This window comes from Akebia trifoliata, chromosome 14, assembly GCF_017979445.1.
Source record: "Akebia trifoliata isolate Shusen 1 chromosome 14, ASM1797944v1, whole genome shotgun sequence".
NCBI lineage: Eukaryota > Viridiplantae > Streptophyta > Magnoliopsida > Ranunculales > Lardizabalaceae > Akebia > Akebia trifoliata.
In genome coordinates, this window is record NC_141388.1 from 13,474,895 (window position 1) to 13,492,216 (window position 17,322).

The 17,322-nt window shown below is 38.4% G+C and overlaps 3 protein-coding genes across 3 annotated transcripts; all 3 read left to right on the forward strand.

Moving 5' to 3' along the window:
* The first annotated feature begins 655 nt into the window (after positions 1 to 655).
* LOC147386365 (Mad3/BUB1 homology region 1) lies at positions 656 to 5,994 on the forward strand. The gene is made up of 5 exons (XM_086424265.1): positions 656 to 862; positions 980 to 1,124; positions 1,235 to 1,392; positions 4,125 to 4,209; positions 4,296 to 5,994. Exons 1-5 carry the CDS (start codon positions 771 to 773, stop codon positions 5,472 to 5,474), a joined length of 1,659 nt encoding a protein of 552 aa, XP_086280391.1. The 5' UTR covers positions 656 to 770; the 3' UTR covers positions 5,475 to 5,994.
* Positions 5,995 to 6,918: 924 nt separating this feature from the next.
* LOC147386366 (exosome complex exonuclease) lies at positions 6,919 to 9,326 on the forward strand. The gene is made up of 2 exons (XM_086424322.1): positions 6,919 to 7,298; positions 7,432 to 9,326. The coding sequence occupies exon 2, from the start codon at positions 7,916 to 7,918 to the stop codon at positions 9,206 to 9,208; it is 1,293 nt and encodes a 430-aa protein (XP_086280448.1). The 5' UTR covers positions 6,919 to 7,298; positions 7,432 to 7,915; the 3' UTR covers positions 9,209 to 9,326.
* A 2,927-nt stretch (positions 9,327 to 12,253) lies between these two features.
* On the forward strand, positions 12,254 to 12,682 carry LOC147386367 (uncharacterized). The gene has a single exon (XM_086424536.1). The coding sequence runs from the start codon at positions 12,254 to 12,256 to the stop codon at positions 12,680 to 12,682; it is 429 nt and encodes a 142-aa protein (XP_086280662.1).
* The last annotated feature ends 4,640 nt before the right edge of the window (positions 12,683 to 17,322 follow it).

A 17,322-nucleotide genomic window follows, 5' to 3' on the forward strand; every position in this document is an offset into this window, starting at 1 on the left:
GTAATGTGGTCAAGAACGAAACCACAATGATGACTAGCCAATTCCCCATCTTCTATGACCACCTTTGCTAACACATCTAAGTCGTTATCAGAGCCATCATCAAAATTGAGGATATATCCTACCATGTAAGGGGATAACGAGTCATTATAATGCTATTTAAAAGAAAATGAAAATGAGTATAGAGAAACAATGTAGTATGATAGGGTGAAAATGAGAGAAAGGAAATGATCATATTGATAGAAGGATTTTAAATTTTGGAAATAGATTTTGAATTTAAAATTTTACCGGTTGAAAGTGGAATTTGAAATTTTATTTTAATTTTGAATTTTGGTGAGGATGGGTTTGAATTTTGGATTTTGCATGTTGATAATAGCATTTGAAATTTGTTTCAATTATAAATTTTGGATATTTTATGGATAACCATTTTGGAAGACATGGTTGGAGTGCAAACCTCTTGAATATCCAAAATAGTGGTTCATAATTATCCTATTATGAAATATCATTATGGAGTTTCCTCTGAGTTGCTTAGCTGGGCTAGCACTACTTCATTTTGAGTCAAAGTAGGACCGATTGGAACCGGATCCTTTGACTATTAATCCGAACCAAAGTTCGATCCATTGATACCAATTCTTAACTCATACGTCATAATAGCATCTTGGTCTATCCACGGCTCCAAAGGTCATTGCGATTCAAATTTCAAAAAAAATCCCTCTCTGCGTCATCTTTCTTCCTTATACGGCTCTGGTTCTTCTCTCCTCTCTCCTTCAAAAATGGCGAACACTCTCCACAACAACCTCTTCTCTTCCTTGGTTTCAGATATAAAGAACTACACTGGCAATGACCCTCTTCTTCCATGGCTTCGGTAAGCAAAACCCTAATCTCCTTTTTATCTAAATTCTCCGTTTTTGGTTCGATCTCACCTTCATTTTCTCCCCTTTTGATTATTGTTCTTTGTGTGATTTAATTTGAAAAAAAAAAGTGGAATTCGAAAGATGAGGGAATCTCTCCCTTCTCAGCTTCTCAAGGAGAAGCTCCCTCGGTTCCTTCAGAGATGTGCTCGGACCTTCGAAGCCGATCAGCGTTATCGGAATGATTTGCGGTATATTCGGGTTTGGATTCAATTGGTAATTGAAAGAAATCATCACAAATTTCGTTATTTAATGAGTTCTTGATTTCCTTTTGTGTAAAATTCAATTGGGTTATTTATTTCTCCATTTTTTTAATTTTGGGGTAGATGGATTTTGTGGATGATCCACGGGCTCTTTTAAGAACAATGGAGACGAATCGGATAGGAAGAAAGAAAGCCCTTTTTTATCAAGCTTATGCTCTGTACTATGAGAAGCTCAAGAAATTTGAGGAGGCTGAGAAGATGTATCATTTGGGGGTGCAGAAGTAAGTCTTCTTCTTCGTTAACTCGATCACTAGGTCCCGTTTGGCTTGCCATTTTTTCACAAGGAAAAAATGATAAATTTTTGCATGAGAAGGCATTCAAAGATGTTATCTTCTGATTTTGTTGGCGCAATGGCGATTCAAAAAGATTCCTTTATTGCATTTGGATTGAATATACTGCTGCATAAGTTGGTTTGAGGTTTCTGTTGTAAGAATTGAACTTCTCTCTATCTTAATTAGTGTCTAATTTTTTATTTAACTTTCTTAACATGTGATCTATAATGTTTGTTCTTGGATCACCAATGCCTCAATTCTTCGTAGATGATTTCTGAAATTAAATCTTTGTTTTCTATATACTTAGCTACTTATGGGAAATTCTTGAAAATTTATGTGCTTGATAAGGTTTTACAGGAAAATCCACGACGCTGGAATACCCCACTTTATTAGTTATCATCATTGTTTCTGATCTTGGTTTGATGTCTTGTCCTGTCCATGGACGAGACCGTGTTGTCTCGGATGAGATAAACCATTTAACTCATTTATAATTATTTATTCATATATATATTGGGAAGTGTTTGGAGGTCCTAAAGAGAGCCAAACAGTGTGCCAAACATTTTTCAAAATAGGGGTTACAAGTTTCGGAATAGGCTAATTTTTTGTGAAGATGATCTCAATGGTGAAGAGATCATCCTCACCAAAAATCAGCTCATTCCGAAACTTCTAACCCTACTTTACAAGTTAAAGAACCTTGGACTGTTCGTTTTTTGTAAACCACATTTGATGGGGTTAGAAGTTTCGGAATGGGCTGATTTTTGGTGAGGATGATCTCTTCATCATGTAGAGATCATCCTCACAAAAAAATCAGCCCGTTCCAAAACTTCTAACCCATACATTGAAAAAATGTTTGGCTCTCTTTAGGGCCTCTGAACGCCACCCACATATATTTATATGAAAATAATTATAATTTTTTTTTTGTAAAATAAGGTAGATTAGAAGATGTTTTAATATAAAATCGTATTTTATTTAGATAATAAATTCAAAAACAAATTAATTATTTTCATTAAAATCATTGTTAACTCAGATGAGTTTTATTGACTCGGTAGAGACTTTCAAAATATCATCTGAGTCAACATTGTCTATCTTGTGAGATTCTGCATATGTGAGACGCCATGTCCATCCATCTCCTTCATGGATGATACCGAGATGACTTGGTCTCGGACGAGATTTAAAACAATGGTTATCACTAGTACTACTACTACTATTGCCTCCTCAAATTTTAACAGAAGAAGTTGCGAAAGTATAAAGATACCGTTGTATTAGAAATATAAATGGAGGATTCACATGGAATTCTACTTCTGAAAGTTATTGTCTGCAAATTTGTTATGAGAGGCGGGATGTAGTTACTAGTTAGGAGAGGTGATTATTCATTTATGCTTGTATGAATTATTTGGTGACTAAGTGCAGTTATCCATGTTTCTTTCATCTTTAGTACGTCATTAGTGTATAAGTGATGGTCTATCTGAAATAGCTTGAGTACTCAAAAACATGTCGTGGGGGTTTATGCAATTAGGTAGACAAAAGGGAGTACTCTGGCTCTTGAACCATTTGATAAAGCTAATCTACCAAGCAGTGTTGAAAATATCTAATGAGTTGGTTCAACATGATCAAGTTGTTTCTCTTTGAAAGGGGGCTGATACAAGTTGCCACTCAAGTTACTTGCAGTTCATATTTTTTATAATTTTTTTTTTATCGTTTCTGGTGTTAGCTTGTGTTGTGTGCCAAAAATGAGATTTAATTCTTTGCTCCAAGCTTCCAGTTGGATTGACGATAGGAGTCATGTAGTTTGGTATTGTGGAAATGAAAGGCAAATGAGAAAATTTGTCTACAAGTTGGTTTTTATAGATGTGCTCGGATTGAACTCACGAACTCACAGTTACGGCATTGAGCACCATTCAATTAAGCTATTGGATCTCAACCCTACATTGACTTTTTGCAGCTAATGGACCAATTGGTCGAATGGTGTGAGCCAAAAGGCATGATCTTTGCTTGTTAAAAGGGGTAGCTTTGGAAGTTTTTGAATATGCATATAAAAGAGGGAAAAAGCTTGGATCTGATTAAAAGATTATAGATAAAAAACCCTCTATACTTCCCACTTTTCTTTCTTATTTTCATCATTTTTCTTGTTATTGACCAAGTAGAAATGATGCATTTTAGTGACCTGATGGGATTTGAAGAATACTGATTGTCCTTTTCAATTGTACAAATTATATTGAGCACAAATAAACCTTAAATTCTTTTCGCCTTACGCTCTTTATTTGCTTGAAATATTCCGAAAGTTGGATAAAATTTTGGGAAACCACTTAAGCATTTTGAAGTTGTTCTTTCTGAAGTCTAAATACTCCGTTTAGAAAAATATTTTGCTTTGAACTTCTACTTCCACCATTTCAGAAATGAACCATTTTCCAGGAAAATGGCACTCTCTCATTCAATTAGGCATGAACTGGAAAACTTTTAAGACTCTCTCAAACACCTTCTGAAATATTGGGTTCACTAAGATTATAGACTCTGTCCCCTTTTTGTAGAAGAGGAGCTTGATGCATAAAAGAATAATAGCTGTGGGGCTAAATTCATGAGTTATTAAATTAACAATGTTTAGTTGATTATATAATTGAGATATATATTTCAGTAGTCCCTATTTGAAAGAGTGAGCTTCACCACCTAGTTTTTTTTACCAGTCTTGCAGAGCCTGCTGAAGAGTTACAGAAATCATTTGAGCAGTTCCTTCGTCGCATGGCACAATACAAGAAAAGGAAAACCAGGGTAATGTTTCTCTTTTGCTATTGTCTGTTGGATTTTTTTCTTCTTTTGAGTCAACTATTATCTAACTATCAGCAGATACACTTCAGCGCCAAGAATTAAGAGCATCCATGACTTCTAGGGGCATTCTTTCCCATAACCCCGAGATGCCAGAAAATAAAGTTGACTATGAAGCTCACGTTTCTACTAATCAACATGGGATTTCTTTAAATTCCTCCGGTGTTGGAATAGTTAATGATCCTAAAGGAACCACGGAAGTAATGGGAGCTGTGGGTCGAAGAAGTTCCTTGAAACCGCAAGAGAACACTGATATGGAATCAAACAAACCAACCACAGTTTGCAATGATGAGACGGTTGTAGTGAAGTTTGTAGATACTGCCATTGTTGGAAAGTCTGAAGCAGAGGATGCTTGCCATCATGGTTTGGTAGATCCCACCATCAACTTGAAGGAGGCCATGAATGAAATAAACAACATGTTTCGGGAACCTTTAGAGATGGAAACAGTCTACAGAAGGAAATCACATCGAAGCCAAGCCAAAGTAGATATGAGAGCGAGTAATGGATTTGAGGTATTTGTTGATGAAAGCATGGATAATGGGCTGGGATTTTCTGATCACAACAAAGAAAATGGTGATGAACCAAACCCAGCATTATTGGGGAAACACAAGACTGAAACACACAAGCCTCTTGAAGAATCCTTCCAAATATTTGTTGACGATGACAATGACAATGAAAATGATTGTAGCGATGAAAATGATTGTAGCGATGAAAATGATGATAAAAATGCTCCAAGGGTTAATGCTTTTATATTTCCAAGACCGAATGATCTCGCATCCAACAGCTCTGATGATCCAGACATGACGAGCTCATCAAACGTGAAACCTAGAGAGGATACCGTTGTTTGTAGATTTGTGGGCTCTGCTATTGTAGATGATCCCGAGGTGGAAAACGCTTGCCACCATGGATTAGTAGACCCCACGATCAATTTGAAGGAAGCTATGGAGGCCATTAACAGCATGTTTGGGAAGCCCATAGATTTTGTGAAGACAAATAGGGTGAAGCAGAATAGAAAATTCGTAGATAAGAAGAAAGACTACGATCAATTTTCCATATTGCCTGATGATGACATGGAAAACCAACAACCGAGAGCTTCATTGTCTTCATCTAGCAAATTTGGAAGCGAATCTGATTTGTTTGAACCAACTGTTTTTACAAAGGAGGCCATGGATGATATAAATGAGATGTTTGGAAAGCCGTTGGACTTCTAGAAACATGATAAGGAACAACTTTGTTTCTCTTTTTTTATGGTACTAATTGTTTCTTCGAAACAGGAGACATGACTTGGTTGAGTAGCCGTGTCTCGTATGTTGAACCTCATTATTGATTTGTGCCTCTTGGCAAACAGAAGAATTATGCAGGTTTGATCACAAAGTGGGAGGTGAAATTTAGTCAGATTTGCAGTTAAAATGCAGGGCTTCTGGAATTTTTTCTTATTTTGAACGACTACAGGGTTGATGTCTTTGCCTATCTTTGTCTATGAGCATCATTTTAGCTTTGAAAAGCCAATGGAGTTCTTTGTCATAAGCTGGGATCAAACCCACAATTGCATGAATGTATTGAGCTACAGTTTGTTAGGGTTATTTAATGAGTGTATCAACATGATTTTGTTTTAATTTTGAGATTGAGATGAAGAAACAATGAGTTGTTTTTAGGGAGATTTAGATATAAACTTCTCCGCGTCTTTGTTAATATTTGAGATACTTACCTGGATTTTCAAATTTATGATACAATACCTCCATTGTCCATGGTTTTTCTTAAGGCTATTTTTAAAGGTATAAAATTTATTAAGAGTTGTGATAAAAGGATGAGCTAAAACAATCTGTATACAATTGACGTGACAAGTGCACATAATCATAGATCTTTTTCTTTGGAATGCACAAGGAAAAAGATCTGCATTTGCCATGTCAATTGCATGTGTCAGTGTGCCATTTTATCGTTAGTCAATTATTAATGAAGTGAAATATGTCAAAAGTTGAGATGGCCATCAAGAGAATATAGAAAAGTAAAAAAATTAGGCTTGTGGCGTACATACTAAGTACCATTCAAATAAAGATTTTCAAAGAGAACTCCCTTGGAGAATCTCCAACTCATGTCTTCAAAATTTCCATCTTCAAAATTTTAAGATGGATTTACCCTTCAAATCACGTTGAAGCTCCAACCAGTCCCCCTCTTTAAATCACTATTCCTTTTTTAAAACAGTGATCATTTACTTAGAAAAATGAAAAGAGAGGATAAAAATGAAATTTAAAAAGGTGAATAGTAATTCAGAGAGGCCCTTCAAAATTTCTCTCCCCCTCTATATTTAGTAACATGCATTGGGATGTAGAGGGGGTAACTTCAAAATGAAGACCAATTTGAATTAGGTTTGGAGGTCTCCATCTCTTCTATGGTGTTTTGGAGATCGTTTAAAGATTCTCTCACACTCATAACAATTTACTTTAAAGTACATGATCCTCAAAAGGGTGATGATTAGATGTGGCTATAACCTTTTTTTTTATTTAATTTGGGATGCTGTTCAATACACAACCTCTTAAATTCTAAGAAAAACTGTCATATAAAACCCAAAAGGTTATTAGACAATCAATTTCAATAATTTATAAAATGATCTTATCTACTATATAGACCTAATAACAGATTTTGATTCATGCATTTCATCTTTAATCTATAATTATCAATCTCTAAGTAAAATTCCTTTTTTTTTTTACTTCCCTGAAATCCATGGTCTTCACTTCACAAAAATGTTGTCTTTGTCATTGATATTAGTCTCTCAAAGAAGGCCATGGCCAAGGGGTATGTCTGAATTGCGTAAAAAATGACACGAGATTCTGCTGACTAATCAAAGCAAAGCGAGACACGCCAAGCTTTGCAGCAAATACCATTTATCACTCCTATAGTCCTGTGTTCGCTTGAAGTCTCTCTCTCTCTCTCTCCTGAAAGCCAAGTGGCTGTTACAACCGTTAACTTGGCTTCTTCTTCTTCTTCTCTCTCTCTCTCTCTTCTGAAAGCTAAGTGAGCAGTAGTTCTTCTCTTAGGTGAGGTTTTCATGGAGTGAATTGCTTTAGTAACAATACCCATACAAAGATACGCACATAACATGTATGTATTAATGTCTAAATGAATTATAATTATGGGACTAAGAAATTTGTGATTTTTCGTGTTTGTTAGTTTACTTTCAGGGGAATATCTCGACCCCAAAAGAGATATTGTGTAATTTTCCACATCACTACCACCTAGGTATTTTTGGCATATTAGTTGGTTGGATCACTTGGAATTAGGCAAATATCACGTATCGAGAAACCTTGGAAGGAGTGACTTGGGGAAAGGGCTACTTGGGATCCTAATAAAAAGGATAGCGAGGCCGCCACAAAGTGGGCATTAAGTGGAGGGTACGGCTTGGGGCCATGAAAAGAATGGTACCAGAGTGAAAACCGTCACGGAATGGACTGTCATGGATATGTTACCACACCAAAGAGATATGAATTTAACTTTTTGCACCACTAACACCAAGGTATTTTTGGTGTATTTGTTGGATTTTGTGTCAGGGAAGACCATGAAGTCGAATTAGCGGAATCAGAGTGTGAGAGTTGATCAAAATTAGACGATATGTGCCAATTTTGTGAACCACATACTTAAGTTAAAGAAACCACTTATGTTAGTTTGTTCTATAATTATGTACCACAGGCGTGCAATGAAACTTCTCTATGGCCCAAAGTATCTTAAAGCAACACAAAGTAGACCTCGGCATTTGAATGTGGTGTTCTACCATAAGTTAGAAGAACCCTATGAAGAGCTTCCTTCCTTTGAGTGGTATGAGACAACATTTGCAAAGCTTACAAAAATGACCCACATTTTGAAAAATGTGGATTTGATTGATGGGAAAGTAGTCAACATTGAAGACAATTTGACCATTATCGATGACCAAATTGAAGAAAAAATTCAGACGTTTAAATCTCTCACCAGGAAATTTCTTGGGCCTTTTTCAATGCAACAAGCATTGAAGAAAAAGGCAGAAGTCTTGTCCCCTTCCATGAGGTCCGTACTGAAAACTTGCTTCAGTAGACCAAACCAAAGAGAACCCATGACGTTGAACTCACTCACCAAGGTGTGCAACTTCCTAAATGTTTCGACACAACAGAGGAAGTCGGTGCGTCTCACAATATGCCAACAAGTGACGCAACACCGTATATGGACTGGTACGCTCGAAGAGATACTGAATAGCTTGAAATCTGAGATGGAGTTCTTGAATCGTCAATCCTTAACAAGAGGGGCTCGGATGAGTGAACAAATAGTTTCAAGCTGCATTCGTTTCTTATCGGACATGGACATTTCCTCCAACCCTGACTCAGGGTCATGGATGCGACTTACACCAACAAAAAAATCCGATTCTCCACCGTCCCGCCAATGGGGAGATCTTCTTGAAATGTTCAATGACCTCGTGAAATGCTTGAGAAGTGAGAAGAGGCTATTATACCACATGTCCAAGCTTGAGGTGATGAAAGAAGGGTTGTATCAGATCAAGGATGTCTTGGTGGATAGAGACATTGGGTACAAGGAGATTCGTCATCAAGAGAGCCTAGTACAAAAGAAGCTATCGAAGACCCTCGGTCATTCATCTCAATGCCTATTCACACTGTTGTTGTATTATTTCCATGGGAGTGTTAGAGATCTCGAAGTAGAAATTCGTGGAGGTGTTTATGAGGGCGGTGGTAGGGATAAGTTTTGCTTGTGTATTGGAAAAATACTGACATCGGATGATGAGAAGATGGTATGGGTTGGGGTGAAACAGTTGGACAAGGCTCTTGGGCTATTTAAGTTTGTTTGGGAAGTAGCGGAGATGAAAGGGGTTCTTGAGTTGCAAGGCCATCTATGGTGTGTCGGGACCGAGGACAGGACTCTTATATATAGAGGAAATGTGTTCTTTCTTCATGGAATTACCCTCTGATAATAATTTTTGTAAGCATAATCAGCCTTATATATGTGAACCATAATGTTTGTTATTGTGTCACCGATGCCTTGATTCTTCATAGACAATTTCTGAAATTGAATATTTATTTTCTATAGACTTAGCTACTTATGTGAAATTCTTGAATTATTCCGTGCTTGACAAGAAATCCATGAAGCCATTAGTTGTCACTACCACTAATGCATCATAATATTTTAACAAAAAATGTCGCAAAAAATATAACATACCATTATATCAACAAAATCAATGGAAGAGTCACTTGGAATTTTACTTCTGAAAGTTGTTGGTTGCAAGTTATTTTATCAGAGGTGAGAGAGTTTTTTGTCAGAAGTGGTGATTCTGCATTTATGCTTGTATGAATTATTTTGTGTCTAAATGAATTATCCATATTTTTCTTTTTAATAGGTCATTTGCGTCTGAGTAAATGATATTCTCATTCAATAAGGTATGAGAACAATATGCTTTTTCTTGTTTTGTGGTACCATTGTTTCTTTGAAACAGGAGACCTAACTTGGTTGGGGATCATTCCTATCTCTTCTTTCCTGTGATCAATATGCTTTTTTTACCCTCAAATTTGAAAGCGAATGTGATTTGTTTGAACCATCTGATTATTTGAGTAGTCCTCTTTTCTATGTTGAAACTTTATTATTAGTTTGTGCATCATGGCAAACTGAAGACTTGTGGAAGGTGTGATCACAAAGTGGGAGGCAGAATTTAATCAGATTTACAGTAAAGAGAGGTTAAGATGCTGGGCTTCTGGAGTTCTTGCTCAGTTTCAAGGACTAAAGGGTCTATGAGTATCCATTTAGCTTTGAAAAGCTAAGGGTCTCTTTTGTCATAAGCTGTGGGATCAAACCCATAATTCCATGAATGTATTGAGCTACAGTTTCTTAGGATTATTTAATAAATATCAATGTGATTTTGTTTCAATTTTGAGATTAAGATTTAGAATGAGAAATAATGTGTTATTTGAAGGGAGGTTTAGACAAATCCCTATTCATCTTGGGTTATATTTGAGATGCCTTCCTGGGTTTCCAAACTGATGAAGTGATGATACAATACTTTCCTCGACACTTTTTTTTTTTTGAAGATATCAAATTTATTAATGAAGTAAAATTTCTTGATGGTTGAGATGACCATCAATAGAAGGCAGACAAGTCAGAAAGGGAGAGGAAACCAGATGCACACCACAGGGATGGAGAAGAGGGGACCCATTTCATAATTAACATTGGAGAGGTGGTTGCAGTTTCGAAGGGGAGAGGAAACCAGATGCACACCATAGGAATGGAGGGCATGGTCGAAGAGATAATGGTCCATCTTGAAGCCTTCAAGTTGGCCATAGAAGTACCCATTAGCATCGGTTGCAAATACCTTGTAGAAGTTCGCTCGATCCTTGTGGTCTTTGCAAATGACACTCACTTTGGCAGACGGGATGGGCTTGGCCCCAGTTAAAACACGCCTTCCACTACAGCAGCAACCTTCGTCTCCTCTGATGTTTTGTTTGAGGCTACTTTGACAACGTTCATGGAAGCAATAAATGGCCAATGAGAATAGAAGCAACGAGATAATGGCGATGAGCTTTGGGTTTGCCATATCTTCTTGGAGAGATGACTAGAGAGCCGAGAGACTTAGAAGATATGTGAAGGAGATATAGAAACTTAATCGCATAATAGGAGATTTGTGTTCTTCACATTTGTTGCATACATGGAGGCCACCTTCATTTTCTTAATTGAATTATATATGAAAGGTCATTAGAGATCAAAGTAGCTGTGATCACTTCAGCTCAATATATTCATATTGGGACTACTCCAAGCGGAGTTATTCGATTGGAAAACAATGATGTCATGGTCCCCTAATCCAATGGATGGTAATACATTAATGCTCATCATGAAAAAACCATAAATGGTATTGGAAATATTAGAATAGATACTTAGTTCTAGTTTGATTTATATAAATTTATTTCTGTTATGCTTTCTGTGTAAGGGCATTCATGTCCATTTCCTTCTTATGGGTTATAAATATATTTCAAGCTCTCTTTATGAGACTTGATATTTTCTCTTCTAAAATTCTTCTTGGTATCAGAGCCAAAAAGAAAAAACCTAACTCTGTTCCTCCTCCTCCCTACTTACTTCACTCAGTTTCATCTGGATTTTCTCCCCTTCGGGGGTTTCTTTTTTTCTGATTCTTGTCTTCTCAATCGCATGTTGCGATAGAGACTTTAGTAACCCTTCACATGCTGCAATAGAGATTTGCACTGTGATTAATATTTTTTTTTGTACCCTACGTTAGGGTTTCTTTCGGCAGTCAGCCCACACATCTCTTCAACAGATCAAAATCTGACCTGCGATCAGCCTTTAGGCTTTTTTAATACCTTGTGACAGTAGCAGTAGGTCTGAATCTCATTTGCGATCAGACCTACAAGCCCTAAAGTGCTGTGCGATAGCAACAGTAGGTTCATACAGGTCTGTCTCCCACCTAAGATCAGATCTAGATGATCTTCAGTGACCTGCGACAGCAACAATAGGTTCATACAGGTGTTGCGATTTAACCTACATGCTCTAGAGTGGTTGAATCTCATCTGCGATCAGGTCTATCAGTCCTATAGTGATCTGCGACAACAACAAAAGGTTTCTACAGGTCCCTGTTCTTACAACAGGTGCTTACCTGTGTTGCGATTCCACCTACACTCTCTCGAGTGCCTTGCGACAGCAGCAGTAGACCTCCTCAAGCCTATATCTTTTTTACGATCTGTCCAACAACACCTTATAGCACCTACGATCAGTTCTATTGCACCATACAGCAGCAGTCCACTATTGGGTACACCTCGATCAGCCCTACAGGACCTGATCTGCTCTTCGACAACAGCACACAGCTGTTGGGTAATTGATAATCAGCCCCTACAACAATTAGTAGGATTCTTTGGAGTTGTTTCTTTGATTAGATCACCCCCACAACAGCAGTAGGGGATGTTTCTAGGTTGCAAACAACTATTAGTAGGATTCTTTAGTCTTAAACAATACTACTATGGGAAACCTCCCTTCAATCCAAATACAGTACTACTTGTTTGCAATGACTACGACTCACGAGACTAAGGACTCTACCACCACTCTTGGGACTAATTTCTCCGTCCAACGCATCACCAATGCCCCATTAGATGGTCGTAATTTTCAGAGTTGGTCTCGGTCTGTATGCCTTTATTTGGGTAGTAGAGGGAAATCTGGTTGGTTGTTAGGCAGTATTCCTAAACCACCCCCCGCTGATCCTAAATTTGAACAATGGGAAATTGATAATTGCATTATTCTTGGTTGGTTATTCAATTCCATAGAGCAACGCATCTACACTATGTTTATGTATCATGAGACTGTTTCTTCTTTGTGGGTAGCTCTCACTCAGACATATGCACATGCTCGCAATGACGCAAGGATTTATGAACTGTACCGGGATATTGCTTAAGCTACCCAAGGACATCAGAATGTTGTAGATTATTTTGGATTCCTCCAGTCCCGTTGGAAGGAGCTCTCATACTATGAGTCTATGGCTGAGTTATCTGCAGAGGCAACTGGGTATGTGGTCAAGAGGATTGCTCGACATCAGACATATCGGTTCCTCATGGGTTTACGCCCTGAGTTTGAGGCACTACGGACCCAAATCCTTAATACCACTCTTCTACCTTCATTATTTGAGACATTTGCGACTATTAATAGTGATGAGCATCGTCGCCGTGTCATTCCCTCACAGACTCAGTCTCATGTCACTATCTCTGCTCTAGATACAGATCAGATGGCTCTTGCAGCCAATTCAGATTTTTCTAATTCCCGTACTCAAGGATTCGGGAATCGAGGCCGTGGGAGTCGTGGGCATGGTAAAGGAGGTGGTCTTACATGTAGTCATTGTCGGAAGATGGGCCATGAGAAAGCTCGCTACTTTCAGCTCTATCCCCACTTGTTGAGATCTTCTGGGGGACAGTCCCGTGCTGCTGTTGTGGAATCTACCTCTGTTGATCATGCTTCCCTTGGTACTCTTGATTTGCAATATCTTCAGACACAGATTACAACTATTGTACGAGATCAACTCCAGGCTCAGACTCCCTCATCCTCGACAGTCGCATCTGTTACTACCACTCCTCCAGGTATCTCTTCTGCATTTCATGCCACTCAGTCTGGTTCTGCTCCTCTGACTTCGGTCATTGATTCTGGTGCCTCTGATCACATGACCGGTGAGTCCAATCATTTTATTTTTTCTATTTTTCCTACTATTCATAAGGAGGTTCGTCTTGCCGATGGATCTCTTACCCCAGTTCACAGTAAGGGTTCTATATCTCTAAACCCTGATTTTTCTCTTGATTCTGTTCTCCATGTTCCACACTTATCCTTTAACCTTCTGTCTGTGAGTAGTATTACAAAATCGCTTAATTGTTCTGTAACATTTTTTCCTACTCACTGTGTCTTTCAGGACCTGACTTCGAGGAGGATTTTTGGCAAGGGATATGAGAGGGATGGGCTGTACATGTTTGAAGCTCCATCTACTGTTGTTCCAGCTTCCGTGCTCCCACTCACTGGAAATCATAATTTTTCTTTTCAGACTTTGGATTTATGGCATGCTCGCTTAGGACATGCTAATTTTCAGCACTTATGTTCATTATTCCCTAATTTAAAATAATCTTGTAGTGTACACAAATTTCAGTGTTCTATGTGTGAACTTTCTAAACACACCTGTACCTCTTATATTCCTCGCATGCATAGAGTTAATGCTATTTTTGATTTGGTTCATTCTGATGTGTGGGGACCTTCCCCTATTACTGCTTTTAATGGTCATAGATATTATGTTACATTTATTGATGACTATTCTCGTTGTACTTGGATTTATTTAATGCGTTCTTGTTATGAGGTACTACCTATTTTTGTTAATTTCCTTAAAATGATTCAAACTCAATACAACATTACCGTCAAATCTCTTAGAACAGATAATGGCGGAGAATATATTTTTGATGGGATTCGCTCCCATCTCCATGAGCGTGGTATGCTTCATCAGTTAACTTGCCCATACACTCCTGAGCAAAACGGGGTGGCGGAACGTAAGAATCGCCCCCTCATGAACATTGTCCGTTGCCTTCTACGAGGGATGCATGTTCCCAAGTCATATTGGAATATGGCAGTTCTTACTGCTGCTTTCCTCCTAAATCGTGTTCCGAGCCGTACTTTAGGGGGACATGTGCCTCTTCATGTTCTTCGATCTGATAGCACTCTCTTCACTATTACACCTAGAGTTTTTGGGTGTACTTGCTTTGTTCAGGATAAAACCCCTCATCGCACCAAACTAGATGACAAAGCTACCCGTTGTGTTTTCTTGGGTTACTCTTCTATGTCAAAGGGGTATCGGTGTTATGATCCCTTCTCTCATCGTATTATTCATTCCCTGGATGTCATTTTTTTTGAAAATGTTCCATATTTTCGTACTTCATCTTTTTTGCAAGACTCTTCTTCTTTACAGGATTCTTCTCCAATAGTGCTACCATCTCCAATTTTCTCTCCATATTTATCTTCATCGCCGTCGCTGCAAGTTTATTCTCGTCGCCCTCCCCCCTCTCAAACTTTGCCAACCTCTTCCTTGGACTCAGGTATATCCCCCTCTACATTTCCGCCTGCCCCTTCTATTTCTGACTCTCACTTACCTATTGCACTTCGCAAATGTAAGCGAGGGTGTGTTACTGATCACCCTATCGCCTAGTTTGTTTCTTATCAGGGTCTTTCTCCTTCCTATCGAGCCTATCTTTCCACCACAGACTTTATTCGGGTTCCTCGATCTGTATCTGAGGCTTTACGTGATCATATGTGGACTAGAGCCATGACTACTGAGATTGATGCATTGCAGAAGAATCACACCTGAGATCTTGTTTCTCTTCCTTCTGGGGAGTGAACTATTGGTTGTAAATGAGTTTTCACCGTTAAGTATCTCGTAGATGGTACTGTTGATTGCTACAAGGCTGGACTCGTCGCTAAGGGATTTACGTAGACTCCGGGAAAGGACTTTGGGGCCACATTTGCTCCTGTAGCCAAACTGTCTACTGTCTGTTTACTAATCTCTTTAGCGGCCTGTCATTCATGGCCTCTTCACTAGCTTGATGTGAAGAATGCATTTCTCAATGGTGATCTGATAGAGGTCATTTATATGGATCCCCCTCTTGGGTTTCGTCTTCAGGGGGAGTATTCTGGGAAAGTATGTCGCCTTCTTAAATCTTTGTATGGCCTAAAGCAATCTCCGCGAGCTTGGTTCCAACGTTTCTCTGAGGTCATTTTATCTATGGGATTTTTCAGATGCCACTCTGACCATACTTGCTTTATTCGACGAGGAGTAGATGGTCGTAATACTATTGTCTTGGTTTATGTAGATGATATTATAGTAACTGGAGATGATGCACATTGGATTGATAGGGTTAAGAGTCAGTTGGATAGTGCTTTTAAGGTTAAGGACTTAGGTCCCCTCAAGTACTTTTTGGGTTTAGAGATAGCGCGCTCACGCCGTGGCATTTCGTTATCTCAACGTAAATACACATTGGATCTTCTTCAGGACACTGGTATGCTTGATTGTCATCCTGCCTCTTCTCCGATGGATCAGAATCATCGCCTTCATGCTGAATCTGGAGAACTTTTATCTGATCCCTCATCTTACTAGAGACTCGTAGGCCGTTTGATTTATCTAACTAACACTAGAACGGATTTGACCTTCGCAGTTAGTGTAGTCAGTCAGTTTATGCATGCTCCGCGTACCTCTCATCTTGATGCCGTGTATCGTATCCTTCGCTACTTGAAGTCTCGTCCTGGTTTAGGCTTATTTTATTCATCTGCTGCTCAGCCACATCTGTTATGTTTCACTGATGCTGATTACGCGGGTTTTCTTACAGATAGGAGATCTACATCTGGTTTCTGTACATTCTATGGCGGTAATCTTTTCTCATGGAAAAGTAAGAAACAGAATGTGGTTTCTCGTTCCTCTGCTGAAGCTGAGTATCGTGCTATGGCCCTTGGCACATGTGAGATTCTTTGGCTTAGATCTTTGCTAATAGAGTTGGGATTTCCTACTGTTGGCTCATCCTTGCTGTTCTGTGACAACAAGTCTACTATCATGCTTGCATCTGACTCAGTCCTTCACGAAAGAACTAAGCACATTGAGGTTGATGTTCACTTTCTCAGGGAAAAAGTTCGATCTGGTATACTTAAGACAATCTTTGTTTCTTCTTCAGATCAACTAGCCGATATGCTTACAAAGTCTGTTGGACCTTCTGTCACAAACTCTCATCTCGCCAAGCTAGGCCTAGTTGATATATTTGCCCCAGCTTGAGGGGGAGTATTGGAAATATTAGAATAGATAGTTAGTTCTAGTTTGATTTATATAAATTTATTTCTGTTATGCTTTCTGTGTAAGGGCATTTATGTCCATTTCCTTCTTATGGGTTATAAAAGATGGTCCATTTATCGTTATCATACTAAGGTCATTACTCATGTCAAGGGGTTTGGGGCCAATTGTTGATGCGTCCCTGCCAGGATATCATAATCATGAAATCATCTGTTTTATGTCGTTCTTTTCAATCGTTGGGAAGGAAACATAGTAAATGGCACATGTTTATGGATGTTTAATCACAAGACTAATGAAAATCTGACTTGAAAAAAGCCACTCGAATTTCACTTGCTGATGTGATGTATGTGTCTCCCAAAGACAAAGATCTATGGTTCTGTGCACATGCCATGTTAGCGAGTAAATTTCAAGTGGCTTTTTTTGAGTCAGTTTATCGCTACTATAATTATAATTTATAATGACAACTTCTACAGTGGGATCACTTATCAATTGATCACTAAGTAAAAGACAGGTGGCTGTGATCGTCCGATATGGATGATATATGTGCATCTTGCAAGCCTTTTACAAGTTCTAAAACCATGCTTTATACGCTAGAAAATCATAACGGTTAATTATAAGATTTTGCAATAATTAAGACAATAACAGTGGTGCTTTTTGGTTATGTGACTTTCAACCTCTTTTAGTTTTTCTATTTGAGAATTGTCGAATTCTTTTACATTCTACTTTTACAAACAGGTGAG